Source organism: Sodiomyces alcalophilus (assembly GCF_042370955.1).
Source record: "Sodiomyces alcalophilus JCM 7366 unplaced genomic scaffold ACRALscaffold_1, whole genome shotgun sequence".
NCBI classification, from domain to species: domain Eukaryota; kingdom Fungi; phylum Ascomycota; class Sordariomycetes; order Glomerellales; family Plectosphaerellaceae; genus Sodiomyces; species Sodiomyces alcalophilus.
This window is the reverse complement of record NW_027263532.1, coordinates 2,445,060-2,457,947: the sequence shown is the minus strand read 5'-3', so window position 1 is coordinate 2,457,947 and position 12,888 is coordinate 2,445,060. Positions and strand designations below refer to the sequence as shown.

At 55.9% G+C, this 12,888-nt stretch overlaps 5 protein-coding genes across 5 annotated transcripts; 2 read left to right on the top strand and 3 right to left on the bottom strand.

Moving 5' to 3' along the window:
- Positions 1-529: 529 nt before the first annotated feature.
- On the top strand, positions 530-3,131 carry ACRALDRAFT_2096918 (uncharacterized protein; the record flags this gene model as incomplete). The annotated part of the gene is made up of 2 exons (XM_071022804.1): positions 530-2,781; positions 2,843-3,131. The coding sequence occupies 2 exons, from the start codon at positions 530-532 to the stop codon at positions 3,129-3,131; spliced, it is 2,541 nt and encodes an 846-aa protein (XP_070879125.1).
- Positions 3,132-3,618: 487 nt separating this feature from the next.
- On the bottom strand, positions 3,619-4,943 carry ACRALDRAFT_2094219 (uncharacterized protein; the record flags this gene model as incomplete). The annotated part of the gene is made up of 2 exons (XM_071022658.1): positions 3,619-4,358; positions 4,472-4,943. 2 exons carry the CDS (start codon positions 4,941-4,943, stop codon positions 3,619-3,621), a joined length of 1,212 nt encoding a protein of 403 aa, XP_070879124.1.
- A 1,060-nt stretch (positions 4,944-6,003) lies between these two features.
- ACRALDRAFT_2045619 (uncharacterized protein) lies at positions 6,004-9,499 on the bottom strand. The gene is made up of 4 exons (XM_071021513.1): positions 9,101-9,499; positions 7,329-9,003; positions 6,552-7,248; positions 6,004-6,463 (listed from the first exon to the last, which is right to left on the bottom strand). The coding sequence occupies exons 1-4, from the start codon at positions 9,448-9,450 to the stop codon at positions 6,084-6,086; spliced, it is 3,102 nt and encodes a 1,033-aa protein (XP_070879123.1). The 5' UTR covers positions 9,451-9,499; the 3' UTR covers positions 6,004-6,083.
- A 423-nt stretch (positions 9,500-9,922) lies between these two features.
- On the bottom strand, positions 9,923-11,326 carry ACRALDRAFT_1059978 (uncharacterized protein). The gene has a single exon (XM_071016154.1). It carries the CDS (start codon positions 11,206-11,208, stop codon positions 10,045-10,047), a length of 1,164 nt encoding a protein of 387 aa, XP_070879122.1. The 5' UTR covers positions 11,209-11,326; the 3' UTR covers positions 9,923-10,044.
- Positions 11,327-11,874: 548 nt separating this feature from the next.
- Positions 11,875-12,886, top strand: ACRALDRAFT_1073892 (uncharacterized protein). The gene is made up of 2 exons (XM_071018170.1): positions 11,875-12,569; positions 12,676-12,886. The coding sequence occupies exons 1-2, from the start codon at positions 11,964-11,966 to the stop codon at positions 12,880-12,882; spliced, it is 813 nt and encodes a 270-aa protein (XP_070879121.1). The 5' UTR covers positions 11,875-11,963; the 3' UTR covers positions 12,883-12,886.
- Positions 12,887-12,888: the final 2 nt, after the last annotated feature.

The window sequence follows — 12,888 nt, the reverse complement described above, 5'->3', positions numbered from 1 at the left end:
TTTCGGAACAACATAACATCACCACCTCTGTCCCTTTTCCTCAGTTCCTCTGACCCCCGGCGCATTGCGCCACACGCTTTATTTTCTTCTTCTACTCAATTTAATACGGAGACGACTTGACCGAGCACAGGCAAAGTAGCCTTCCGGGACATTCCAGTCTTCATCCGTCTTGAGTCCGGTTTCGTTTTGACGACACCATGTCAGGTCTGAAAATTGTGCTTCACCGAAACTCCTATCTTTAGTGGTTAGTATTGCTTCCCCTGTCGGACTTTCTCTCGTGAGTTGCTGCCCCTCGTCCGTGGATTTACGACTGGCATTGCGCTGTTTCTGTGGCCATTTACTGCGAAGTTCAGTCCCTTCTGCGTACCTTCAGTCCTTCTGGCCCTGGCCTATAGAAAGCCCTTGGCCCTCATTGCGTCTTATACGCTCCTTCCACAATTACTTTGTGTTGAGTACTGACAATTCACAGAACGAAACGAATTCTTTTCTTGACGAGGAGATCATTACCCGATTCAACCAAACACTCGGCATGTCATTCTTTGGTTTCGACTCGACGCGCCACAATACGGCAGCGCCGGGGTTCTCTCAGGCCCAGGACCCGTTTGCTGGCCTATCCCAAAGAAATCACGACGATGACGATGCTGTCGACTTTGAGGATACGTACGATGGTCTGGGGGACCAGCTAGATGAGAGTGGCGATGCGTTCAATGACGACACTTTTGGTGGTGGTGATGATACTGGGTCAGCGCCAGTCGGAAAGGATTTTGATTTCTTTGGCCAGACTGCCAAGGTCTCGGGCGCCATTGAAGAAGAGCATATGCTTTACAATCGGCAGCAGCCAGCTCCCAAGGCGGCTCCTGCCTCTGCACATGCCGCCCCGCCGGTCACATCCTCCACGACCAGCGCACACTACCCCCAGGCGCATCATCTTTACACCCAGCCTGTCAGGACCGGTTATGAGAAGTACAAGGAGCCCGAGGCTGAGCCCATCCCTGACCTTCATGTTGATGCCTCGCTCTGGGGCATGCCGGCCAAGAGATCCACCGCCGAACCTGCCACTCAGTCGCAAGCTCAACCACCCGCGTCTGGTCGCAAGGTCTTGAGCTTGGAAGAGGTCGAGAGGGCGATGCGCGAGCAATCCCAGCGCCAGGGAAAACCTCCGACTGAACCCGCACCTCAGCCACAAGAGTACGCCGCCGACCGCGTTGACTACTACGGGCGGCCTGATTCGGCCCAGCGACAGCAACCATATGGGGCGGAACAAGCGCGGCTCACTCAACCTCCTATACATCATGGCCACGGTCATCCGGTTACAATCCTGCAACGACCTCAGTCTCAGACGCCAAAGCAAACCAGCCTTGTTCCCAATGTGCCTAGCCCCCAAGCTCTGGGTCATCATCAGTTGCCTCAAGCTTCACCTGTTCAACCCACTCAGATTCTTCAGAACCCCAGTCGTCTTTCTGGCGACAGTTCGCGCATCGGTGTTCCCTCCCAGCCTGCCCACCGCCCGCACGGCTCCGTAGTCCGTAGCCAGCAGCACCACCACCACCACCAGCAACAGCATCTGCAGCAGCAACAACACTTTGCGCAACTGTCTGAAGAGGACAAGGCTGCCTACCTGGACCAGGAGACCAAGCGGGCCAAGCGGAATCACAAGATTTGGCTCTTGTCCAAGGACAACGGGCTCATGACGCCGCAAGACAAAAACTTTATTACCCGCATTCAGCTGCAGCAGCTGGTGTCCGCGACTGGCAACCCGATCGAAACAGGAAACGAGGGTGCGCTGGCAGAGGATTTCTATTACCAAGTCCTCTCCCAGATTCGTGGAGGCCAGCGTCAAAACCCCCACCAACCCCTGAGCAACTTTGCACAGACATATCTTTTCCAGACAGGAAGTCGACAAGGGGGAATGCGACGACAGGGCCGGAGCGCCGAGAACCACGCCCAACGAATGGAGCAGCAGGTGCAGCGCGCTGTCGAGGCGGCGAAGAACAAGCCTAAAAACCCGCAGCTTGTCATCGCGGGCAGTCTGGGCAAGATCTCCTTCAGCAATGCCAAGACCCCGAAGCCGTTGCTGAATATTAAGCGCAGCGAGAACGCAGGGGACGGTCACCGAGCTGCTGCCAGCAAGCGAACCGGCGCGTCCTCGACTGCGCTCGACAAAAAAGCCATCTTGAGGAATATTGAGCGCGTCTACACCACCATCATGCTCATGGAAGACCATGCGCGACTAGCGCCGGCGCCGCCTACCAACGGAAACCATGATGAATTCCACGCTAAACACCGCGAGTGGTTGGCGACAGCACATGACTTGAACGCTAGGCTCTGGGATGAACTCAAAGTTCACGAGCCGATCCGCGAAAACGCCGTCCATCCTTTCATCGCATTCCTGACATTCCCCAAGGGCAAAAAGGTGTTCTCTCGGGTTTTCCGTCATATCAGTTTCGAACAGCGGACCACGATCCTCACCATGATCATCTTCCATCTCGACTCGCTCGATGTCGTCCGCGACGCACAGCTTACGCACGGGGAGAAGAACCTCAGCGCTCAGCTGCGCGAGAACATTGAGCTCTTCTCCATGTCTGTCATGCCCAGTCTCTTCGCGTACTTTAACGATACGCAGATCGACATCGTCACAGGCGTATTGGGTATTATCGCCAAGTTGAACGTTGATCAGATCGCCAAGACGCGCGTCGGCACATCTATGCTGACCCTGGTGTTGAGCCGGGCCGAGTTGCTTAAACAGGCTGGAGGAGGCGACCCTCAACTTTGGAACGATTGGTAAGTTTACATCTTCGGTGACAGCCGATGACTACCCCTGACATGAGCTGACATGATGCAGGGACCAAGTGTTCGACGCCTTTTTCAACGTTCTCGAGCCAACCCTTCCTCACATGTTCCCCGGCAGCGTAAATGCCGGTGAGGACGTCCTCGTTTGGCAGCTTCTGGCCGCCATCGGTGTTAGCGCCAACCCCGAGCAGCAGCAGCGTCTTGTACTTGCTGTCAAGGACCGCGTGCTGGATACGGTTGCGCATGCGAAGACTCTCCCCGCGTCGCTCGCTGCGCAGCGCCTGGGAACGGTCAATTTGTTCATGCACTCGATTGGATTGGATGTTGAACTGTTGCAGTAACGGCACAATAGCCTCGATGTAGGATTTGCCTTTTTTTCACATTTTTCTTTTTTAACGTACTTATTATGGGACCATAATCCTTGCATCGTCGTCGACTCGCGCACTTTTGCACGCTCCCAGAAAAAAGAAAAGTTGCATTCTCGGTTATGTAAAGCGGGTTTTCTTGATGAAAGGTACAGGATTTGGAACTGATTAGAGGCATGCGGGCCTCTGCTGGGTGGGACGGGCAGTTCAATGATATTGGCGAGGGGAAAAAGACAAATCAATGACATGACGGGGTCACGGTTCTGAAGCGACGCGTGGGAGTAGATGACATCGTGGCAGCTTCGGCCTTTGCTAGGCATACAGGGAATGGGTGAGTGCTCGACGTAGCACTCGTCTTTGCAACTTGCATGAACGAGGTCACTCACATATGATCTCCTCCTGCCCTCATGCTCTGGGTATCAAAGTAGACATGGTCGCACGCACTGCAGCGCGACTAGGCTTTTTACGTGAGGTCCATAGCAGCAGCAGAGCTTCCACCACGTGCTGCCGGGACACCTCGCCCTCGACCGCCACGTCCACGAGCCATAAGCGCACCACCCCTGGTCCTCTGGGCCGCTCTCCTGGCATCCATTTCCGCCTTTGCCTTGGCGGCTTGTGCTGCGGCGGCGGCTTCCTCCTCGGCTTTCTTCTGCAGCTCGGCCTTGGTAAGGCCCTTGGGCTTCACAATACCGCTGACGGCCTCGAGCAGGTCCTCGTCGTTCCAGGTAGTGTATAGCCTCCCCAGGCGGTCGGAAGGATTGCTCTGCTCGACGGGTTCCTTGCTCTCGACGCCTTCTTTGCTGTCGGTGCCTTCTTGGCCGTCGGCTCCCTCCTTGGGCACCTCCTCGGTCGCACCCGGAGCGTCTTTGTGGCGCAAGATGAAACTCTCGTTATATACATCCCATGCGGCTTCGTCGTTTTCGTCGGTATACCTCAGCTGATGCCACTTTTCACTTTGCACGGCGCGGAGTCGATCCAGCATGGTCTCCGTTTTGATGGCGTCGTTATCGCCTCCTTGTTTGATGGTCATGTGGATGGCCCTTGCTGGACCGGCTGCCGCGCCCGCGCCGCCTCCGCCGGCGGCTCCGTCTTTTGCGGATGCGGAGTTGGAAGAGAGACGTTCTTGATGGGCCACGGCGTCGACGTGATGGAGTTGGGGGCGGAGGTGTACGAGGTTGGAAACAGGCGTCAGGTGAAGCTCGTCTAGGGAGAGCATGAAAAAGTGTTAGCTGCGGCCTCGGCTATTTCCTTTGTTCTTTTTGTTGAAGATACAATACGTGAAGCTCTGGTGAAGAAAAAGGAGGGGTGCAACGAACTGCCTTGAAAGACGCCGATCATATGTTGAACCTCTTTCGTATCGGGACAAGTACCGCCAAGGGATTGGGTCCTCAACACTTTATCCTGTCGTAGGGCCTCTGCCCAGTCCATCATTAGGTCGTCGTCGCGGTCCTCGTCGCGCTTCTTGGGCCTCAGGGGTGCGGCACCGACACCGAAGCCGCCGGCGAGACCGTGGGATCCGCCGTTCTTAGCAGCGAGAGAGTTCTTCAGATGGCGGCCCCAATGCATGCCCTTGTCCCGATCGTAGGCGCGCTGGTAATCGAGGTTAATGTCGACCTCGACCATGCCGGTCTGAGGTTTTAGGCGCATGGCACAGGGAGGGGCCTGGTTTAGGTCGGTGCGGTTAGGTTGTTGTAGGACCCAGAGCTTGCGGTTTCCGGGGAGAGACGGATTGAGAACGACATTGTAGGAGGCGACAATGGGGTCGCTTTCGACTTCTCCGGGTTCCATGATATTTGTAAGTGTTTAAATATCGTATCAAGCGAGTTGGGAAAGTGATAATCGACAAATCGAGGCCAGTTTGCGTTCTTGGAGCTGCGTCAGATTCGAATTTTGAGGTTGGGTCCGACGCGGCAGAGGCTCCTGTGCCTTCGACATTGACATTTTGCCCCGCGCTTTGTTATCGATAAGAGCTCCTTGTATCGATAAGCAGATTGAAAAGAAAGTGGATCAGCTTAATAAGCCTTGGCTTTGGTGACGTCGTCCTGCTTCCCCTGCCCATGTTCCATCTTTATCATCCCGTCCTTCCTTCGCCTCTATCGCATTGCCCTTATGCGTTACCCTTGTTCTTCTAGCTTCCGAATAGCAACGAAAGTCTCACTGTCCCAGGACCACCGAGCCATTTTCACCTCAAGTCGTCTATCTAGGGCCCAGCCACACCAATGATAACTTCTTGGCCTGGGATGGCATCAAATCCGTCTCCCGTGAACCTCAAGCATTTCTTCTCGATGACCAGCGCTTTGACTGGCCTTGCTACCTAGACGACCATGATAATGTGTCCGTCCGTCGCATTTCGTACTTCCTTGATCCGAACGACCTGATTTGTTTTAGAAGATCAAGGTAGTTCAAAGACTGCGGCCTGTCTGTCGCTCGTTATCGTCCCGCCATTCCACTTGCAAGGCAGCGTGGATGACGAATGGTCCTCATCATCCGCTTCTGTATCGAGGCTCAAAGGCGAGAACACTGTTTATAGACCGATGTCTTGAACTCGTGATACGCTCCAAGTATGGCCTCCGTCCAAAGTGTTTGAATATCATTGGAAAAGGAGATGGTCACAATATGAGGAGTTGAAGGGAATGGGGGAATTTGGAAGCCAACTGTCCACACGGCAATGACTTGTTATAACTGAATGTGCGCCGGCCTTACGGCCCCAACATCTCGGTAATACCACGTCATGTCCTTCTCTTCTCTCCCATGCCATACAAACCTACGTAGATGCACAATGATGCCGATCGGCAGGCTGCTTGCGCCAAAGGCCACTGCATAATTAGTAGTTTTCATTAAGGTTGACCGCCCATAGACATACGGTGGATTCGTGAATCTAAATATATATACCCGCATCAGATCAACTGCCGATTACCGAGTCATGGCCTACGCCAACTCGTTCAGCTTGGCCTTCTCTCCCTCGTTCAGCATCCCGTACCACTCCTGGAAGTTGGCCACGTTCTCCCGGGCCGCTCGGATGAAGAACTCGGTAAGGTATGCTTGCGTCTCGTCGTCGCGTTGGCGCGCCCCGGCGAAGTCGATGAAATTCATTAGCTCCTCCTTGGTAGTGCCCAGGCTGAGGTCCAGTGTATCGTCGTCTACCCAGCCATCGTCGTCCTTGTCGGCATCGTCGAATTGGGCAGCAGCGGCAACGGCGGCCGCTGCCGTTGACGAGGCCGCAGTGGCGCCGGAAGCCGAGAGCAGCTCCTCGATGAGAACTTTGATAATCTTAAGGGTGGCCGGGATAATGGTGTACTGATCAGGGTCTGCGGGTTCTTCAGTGAGTATGCTGAACAATAAACCGGATTGGAAGGGGATGGTAGGGAAAAAGGGAAGGCAGTTTGGAGGACTTACTAGCTCTGGCGCGCGAGCGCGTCAGGATCTTCCCGTCGTTGTTGGTGTTCGGGATCAGATCACCCTTGACCATGACCTGGGCGATGCGGGGGTCATTGAGAGAATACAGCTTCGAAAGCGCGATGACGTTCTGGCGAATCTCATCGTAGCCGGCAAAGTTGATGGAATTTTCCAACCATTTGCTTAGAACCACTTGCAGTCCACTCTTGTTGTTGATCTGGATCTGGCCGAGGAACTCCACGACATCATGAGCGCCGACCAGGGACAGGCGCGCAAAGACGAGGATGAGCGACTGGATAAAAGGAGCGGCTTCTGCTGTGGCAAGCCTCGTGGCGACGGCCTGGAGAAGTTGGGGCAGGAACGGGCCGAGGCGTTCATTGCCGGCCTTCTCAACAAGTTCGGCGGCCAGGCCTCCAACTTCTGATGCCGAATTGTCCTCGACGGATGGGGTCAGAAGGCGGTCGATGATGCGGAGGCACACTTCAAGCCCTGACTTGCCGTCCTCTTGCCAGGCGAAGACTTGATGGTGATCGTGCATGAGGAGATACTTGACGGCCTCGGCCGCGGGACGAAGTACTTCGCCCTCGTTCGACTCCATCAGCACCTTGCTCAGCTTGGGCAAAGTGGCCGCCACGAACCCTGCGGGGAGGGGTTCCGAACCGTGTTCCACAAGCGAGGTGAGCAATTCGGCGGCAGTCTCGTCGGCACGTCAGCAGGTAAAAATCGCAGAGCATGCAAGTCTGGGACAAAAGGTAGCTGACGAAAATAAAGACTTACAGTAACGAGTGGATCGTTCTCTGTCACAGCAGCAGTGTTAAAGGCAGCCATCAAAGTCGGGAGAACCCTGGCACACAACGCGGCATAAGAAGCAGAGTCGGACAGGCCGCCGACAATGTCCTCAAACGACTCGTTGACAATCATAATGGCGTGGAAGTTGGCCGCAGCGTGCTTGATGATGGCGAACAGCAAGTCGACGGACTGGACATCGGGGGCCTGAATGACGACGCGCGGATCGAGATTGATGGCCAGGCGGATGGTCTCGGCCAGGGTAACGACGAGTTCCTCGTAACTCTCGAGCTCGTCGGGGTCCTTGTTCTGCATGTACTGCGAGAGGGCCGCGAGCATCGGGACCTGCCGATCGGCCAGCACGCGCTGCGACCGCATGAAATACTCGAGAGCCTTGACACACGACAGCTGCACGACCTCCTCCGTCTCGGACGAGATGCAGGCGATGGTGCGATCGAGCAGGGCAGGGGGCGTCGGGATGGCCCGCGTCAAGTTCCCTCCGAGGAGATAACCCCTCGATCTCAAGAACGGCGCCTCGGACTGGTTGATGGTGTAATCGACCAGGTTCAGGTAGGCCTGGGTGATGTGGTCTGGAATGACCTTGTCCATGTCCAGGAAGTCGCTGAGAAGCATGCTGAAGAGGAAAAGGGCGGCCTCTTGGGTGACCCACGGCGCCTTCTCCGGGCCGAAAAGGGTCTGGGTGTGGGCGAAGAGAGCATCGACGGCCCTCTGGTTGTACCACTCGCCAAGTTTGATGAGGAGGTCGCTTGAGGCAATGCGGGCCGTATAGTTGGCAGAAGCCGACGTCTCCTCGACGAGGTAGAGGGAGCAGTCAATCTCCCACATCTCGAGCTCCTCGCTGCCGATACGCGAGTAGGACACCAGCATCTTGGTAATATCCACCATCCAAGGGACCTCCTGGCCTGGCGCATGTTGTTCCAGCTGCCCTGCCAGCTCGGCAATAACGGGCGGAGCGCGGAAGCACTGGTTTAGGAAGTCCAGCTCCTCGACGACGAGGAAATCGAGGGTGAAAGGGAGGGCGTCGGAATCCTCCATGCGGCCTTGGGCGCCGTGGTTGATGTAGAGTTCTTCGTACGGTCCTTGCAGGTTCTGGAGCTCCGACCAGACGCCGGAAAAGAGAGCGGTGCTGTGGGGCGTCAAGAGGTTGGGGAAGACCGTCTTGACCTTGAGCAGTGTTTTGACCACCTGGATCTTGATGGAGATGACACTATTCCACGCTTCGGGCTGTCGGAGGTTGTCTGAGTTGGGCGGGGCCGACTCGGGAAGGGGCGCCTTGAGAATCTGGAGGAAGTAAGGGAGCCATTCCTTGAGGGCTTCGTCGGCAAAGCCCTTGACTTCGGTAGGGTGGTCATCCTTGACAATATCCATGAGATCGAAGCACCCGCGAAAGATGGAGATGGCTAGGGCGCGAAGGTTGGGTCTCCGATTCTCGTCAAAGGCAACCTGCGTGACGGCCTTGACGATTTCCCTCGCCATGCTAAAGAACTGGTCCTCGCTGAGCGTCTCGTCGATAACGTCGCTCAGTATCTTAAGGCCTCCGTATACTTGGGCGTCGGAACCCCCGGGCACGACGGTGAAGAGGGTAGAAAGGAGGTCGGGCCATCGTTCGGGGTAGTCTTGGGCTGCAATTTTACCGACAGAATAACTGGTCCCAGCATTGTCAGCCTCAGCCTCTCCCGGCTCGCAAGGTCGTAGGCGTAGTTCGAGCCTCTTTAAGCTCTCAAGTAAGATCATATTCCTACCTGGTCAATGCTTTAATCTTTCGGTTATCCTCGTTGTTGAGAGCAAGCTGGAGGAGAGAGTTCCGAACGGCTTGTCTCGTCGCTTCTGGAATCTCGAAGAGGGGTTCCTCCGGATCTTCTTCTTGTGCCCAGTTTCTGTGGATGAATTTGTTCAGGGTGGTCATGGCCAGAGCCCTGACGCTTTCGTCGACCGAGGCATGGCTGCCAATGTTGACCAGGGCCGTGGGAAACGCGGGGTTGCCTCGAGAGCGTCGCAGGTCGATCTCGGCTTGTTGTCGTTTAGCCTGGCTCCCGGCCTCGGAGCTGGCGTGTGCAATGTCTTGGAGCTGGGCGATCAGCTGGTCCTCCATGCTGCATAGATATCGACAAGGCAGGTGGGGAGCCTCCGACTATTGTTGTGATTGGGAAGGAAGGGAAGCAGAAAAAGAAAAATGGTAAAAAAGGGACAAAAGTTGTTCCCGACTCGGTGTGCGGAGAGATGATGCTTTTTGGAGGGGCTCACAGTATGTAGGTACATGCGTACATGTATGTAGGTACATAGGTTGATAGGTACCTTCACCGCGTCTTGGCGTTATTTTGAGCTGCCAAACCCCTCCTCTTGTGCCTGCAGGTCCCCTGGCCGCGTCCTCCGCTACTTCCCCAGTGGCGGGGTTCATTCCGACGACCGTATTCCGACACGCGATGCAGCTCTACAGGCGGTCAGCGCGTAATTACGAAGTAGATCTACTACCTGTATGTAATTACTTCGTACACCGCGGCGGGCTGCTTTTAAGGACAATCCACTGCTCTAGAGGCATGGGAATAGACCAAGATAAAAATCTTCAAGGGAAATCTGATTTTATTCATACTATCGTCAACTGTCATAGTCATGATCACGTTACAGTACATCTCTCATAACATAGTGTTACAGATACCGGAACAGTTACTCCTCCACCAAATACATCCTAGATGATGTCGCCCCCAAAGCCACCACCAAAGCCACCAAAGCCTCCTCCACCAAAAGGGTTCTGTCCTCGGCCCCCTCCCCTACCACCTCCCCTACGAGGAATACCTCCGCCGGGACCAACAGGATCCCATCTTGCCCCGGGAGGAGCTTGAGGATCGTATCCGCCTTGGTTTCCCGGTCCCCCAAATAGCGGATCGTCGAAAGTTGGATGCATTCCCGAACTGCCACCTGGACGGGGCAATCCGCCGCCAACAAATGACGGCCTCAAGGGGTCATGGGGCCCCAGGCCAGGGGGGTTCAGATCATCATGGCCGATGTTGTAGGGTGAGCGGCCAGGGACGGCCAGGGGATGGCCCCTCGGTGGACGGTTTATCTCGTATTCGTCCTCAAAGCCGGGAGGAGGGAAGTCCCCGGCGGGTACAGGTGGTCGGAGTGGCGGTTGTGGCTCGGCAAATGGGTCGGCGAGGGGAAACGGTCGTCCCGGCTCGGGAGGTCTGTCGTACGGGAACGGTCTTCCCGTCTCATCACCCGCCCGTCCACGCGCCTCTCGCTCGACATTGCCCCCGGCATCTCGGTCATCGGGCGACTCTTCGTAGCCCTCCATCTGCAACTTGGGTATGAGCTTTTGAATTATCTTGACCTTGAACTGTTCGATGATCTCTGCGATTTTGGCTTCGGACACAAACGCAGCCTTGAGCTTGTCAGGCAGATCGGATCGATCTTCGGAGCCATCTTCCCGAAGGGTGATGCGCAGAGGCAGCTTGGACGAGTTGACATAATCGCGAGGGACGACTTCGAGGCGGCGGATGACGTCGTGACCGATGGCGAGGCCGCGGATTTCGGCTTTGTTCCCCATTCGGGTGATGTTGATGAGGTCGGTCATGGACGTCTGTTTATGGGCGTAGACGAAGGAGAGGGCGCCGAAGCCGGCGTTCCATGAGGGTGGCAGCCGTGGGGCATGGGTTTGAATCTCTTGTTCTATCCTCTTCTCCTCGTCGAAGCCAAGGAGGCGGAACTTGAGGGATGCCATACAGGCATGTGTGAGGAGGGCGAGAAGCTCATAGGAGCTGCTGACATCTGAGGTCGTGTCGCCCGGCGGAAGTGTGGGGATGGCATCGGCCATCGCTTGCAGGATAACCTGCACGTCCAGAGGATTCACCATCGCGGGGTATGTAGAGTGGGCTATTGGAATACGGACTGAAGAATTTGGTCGGCAAATGATAAATAAAGAGAGCTTGTTTGAGTCGGCAGGTTCACGGAAAACTAAATGTCGAATAGTGCAAGTTCTTGTGTCCAACGCCGATGACGATGGCTGGCGGCCATAATATACAACAGGTAGGGTAGGACTAGAGTAACCTCGTTCTCTAATGTAGTACCGTAGAAACTTAACGGGCGTCAAGCTAAGCCACCTGTAGTCCTATCCCCACTTCCCCGTATTAGCTAAACGTCTTCCAATCACGCCACGTCGACTATTACGCCGGGCTCTACTGAATACCAAGGTCCAAATACGAATACCTTGTAGGAAGGACCATCGTACAATGGCTGGTTTCAGGAATATACGGGGAGAAAACGAAAATCCAGTTTGTTGTACTTTTAGGGTAATACGCTACAGTACTTACACTTTCGGATGTATTTTCTTTGGGCTCCTGGAATGCGTCATACATGTCGCATAGCCATGGCTGCCTCCCGAGTTCCAGGCAGCTGCCGGCGACTAACGCTTCTTATCTTATCGCGCTGACCGCCTTAGGCACCGCTCACACGTGACTCGGTGTCGGTTTCGTGAACCTGCAAACGCGTCATGCCTCCCGCAACTCACCACCGCCGCCAGCAGAAGCAGAACAGAAGCACTCCTCTACTCAACCAACTTCGCAAATGCGCCCGTGAAGTCAACTCGGGACACGTCTCTACGTCCTCCCCATGTCGTCCCCAGCACATCAACCAGCCGAACCCGGCTCAGAAGTACCCCACCAACAAGCCCGCACCCTCCTCTCGACCTTCACCACCTTCCTGACCCTCACGCTGCACACCATCCTCTACCACCGCGGCCTGTACCCACGAGAAACCTTCCTTCTGGCCAAACACCATAACCTCCCCGTCCCGCAATCCCGCCACCCAGGCCTCTGCGCCTGGATCTCCGACGCCGTCGAGCACATCCAGCCCCTCCTCGCCGCCGGCTCCCTCGCCAAAGTCTGCATCAACACTCACCTCCCCCGGACCCTCGACGTGGCCGAGCGCTGGGTTTTTGACGTCCGTCAGTTCCCAACCTGGGCCGAGGAAGGCGCCAAGCCCGGCGCCTGGGAGGAGAAGGACCGCAGGGAACGCAGGACCCGGAGGCCCCTTGACGAGGAGGAACTTGACGAGCTCGAGCGGGAGAGGGCCGTCAACTGGGTGGACGTCGACGAGGCCATCCGTGGTGCTTTAAGGAGAATCGCGTACGCGGCTGAGACGAAGGGCTTGCTACCAGAGGGTAGTACATTCACCGTCGCTGTCGAATTGAGAGACGAGGCGCCTGCGCCGATTGAGGTGAGTTGTTTCCCCCCCTGTCTTTCTGCTTCTATTTTATATCCTATGCCTTTCTCTTGTGTGAAGCCATCTCCATAATCTATCTAGCTGACATTTTGGGCCCCAGCATTCCCAACCCTGGATCCCTACCGAACCTGCCCTCCAACCAGCTTCCCGCTCCAATCCCGTCCCAGGTTCCGCAATAGGTGGTACATCGTCAACACCGCTGCGAACGGTTCAGGCTGGGCCACTCTTCTTCGAGTGCTGGGTGGAAGAGGCGCAAGCCCCTCCACAGACTGCCGATGATTCTACTCAGACCTCTTGGTTTTCATGACTCGAA

Excerpts from the sequence above, each read along its gene's own strand:
- ACRALDRAFT_2045619 (XM_071021513.1), bottom strand. The coding sequence starts at position 9,450 with ATGGAGGACCAGCTGATCGCCCAGCTCCAAGACATTGCACACGCCAGC. Across the intron at positions 9,004-9,100 it reads AAGATTAAAGCATTGACCAG|TTATTCTGTCGGTAAAATTG; the intron begins GTAGGAATATGA and ends TGCTGGGACCAG. Across the intron at positions 7,249-7,328 it reads AGAACGATCCACTCGTTACT|ACTGCCGCCGAATTGCTCAC; the intron begins GTAAGTCTTTAT and ends CGTGCCGACGAG.
- ACRALDRAFT_1059978 (XM_071016154.1), bottom strand. The coding sequence starts at position 11,208 with ATGGTGAATCCTCTGGACGTGCAGGTTATCCTGCAAGCGATGGCCGAT.
- ACRALDRAFT_1073892 (XM_071018170.1), top strand. The coding sequence starts at position 11,964 with ATGTCGTCCCCAGCACATCAACCAGCCGAACCCGGCTCAGAAGTACCC. Across the intron at positions 12,570-12,675 it reads AGGCGCCTGCGCCGATTGAG|CATTCCCAACCCTGGATCCC; the intron begins GTGAGTTGTTTC and ends TTTGGGCCCCAG.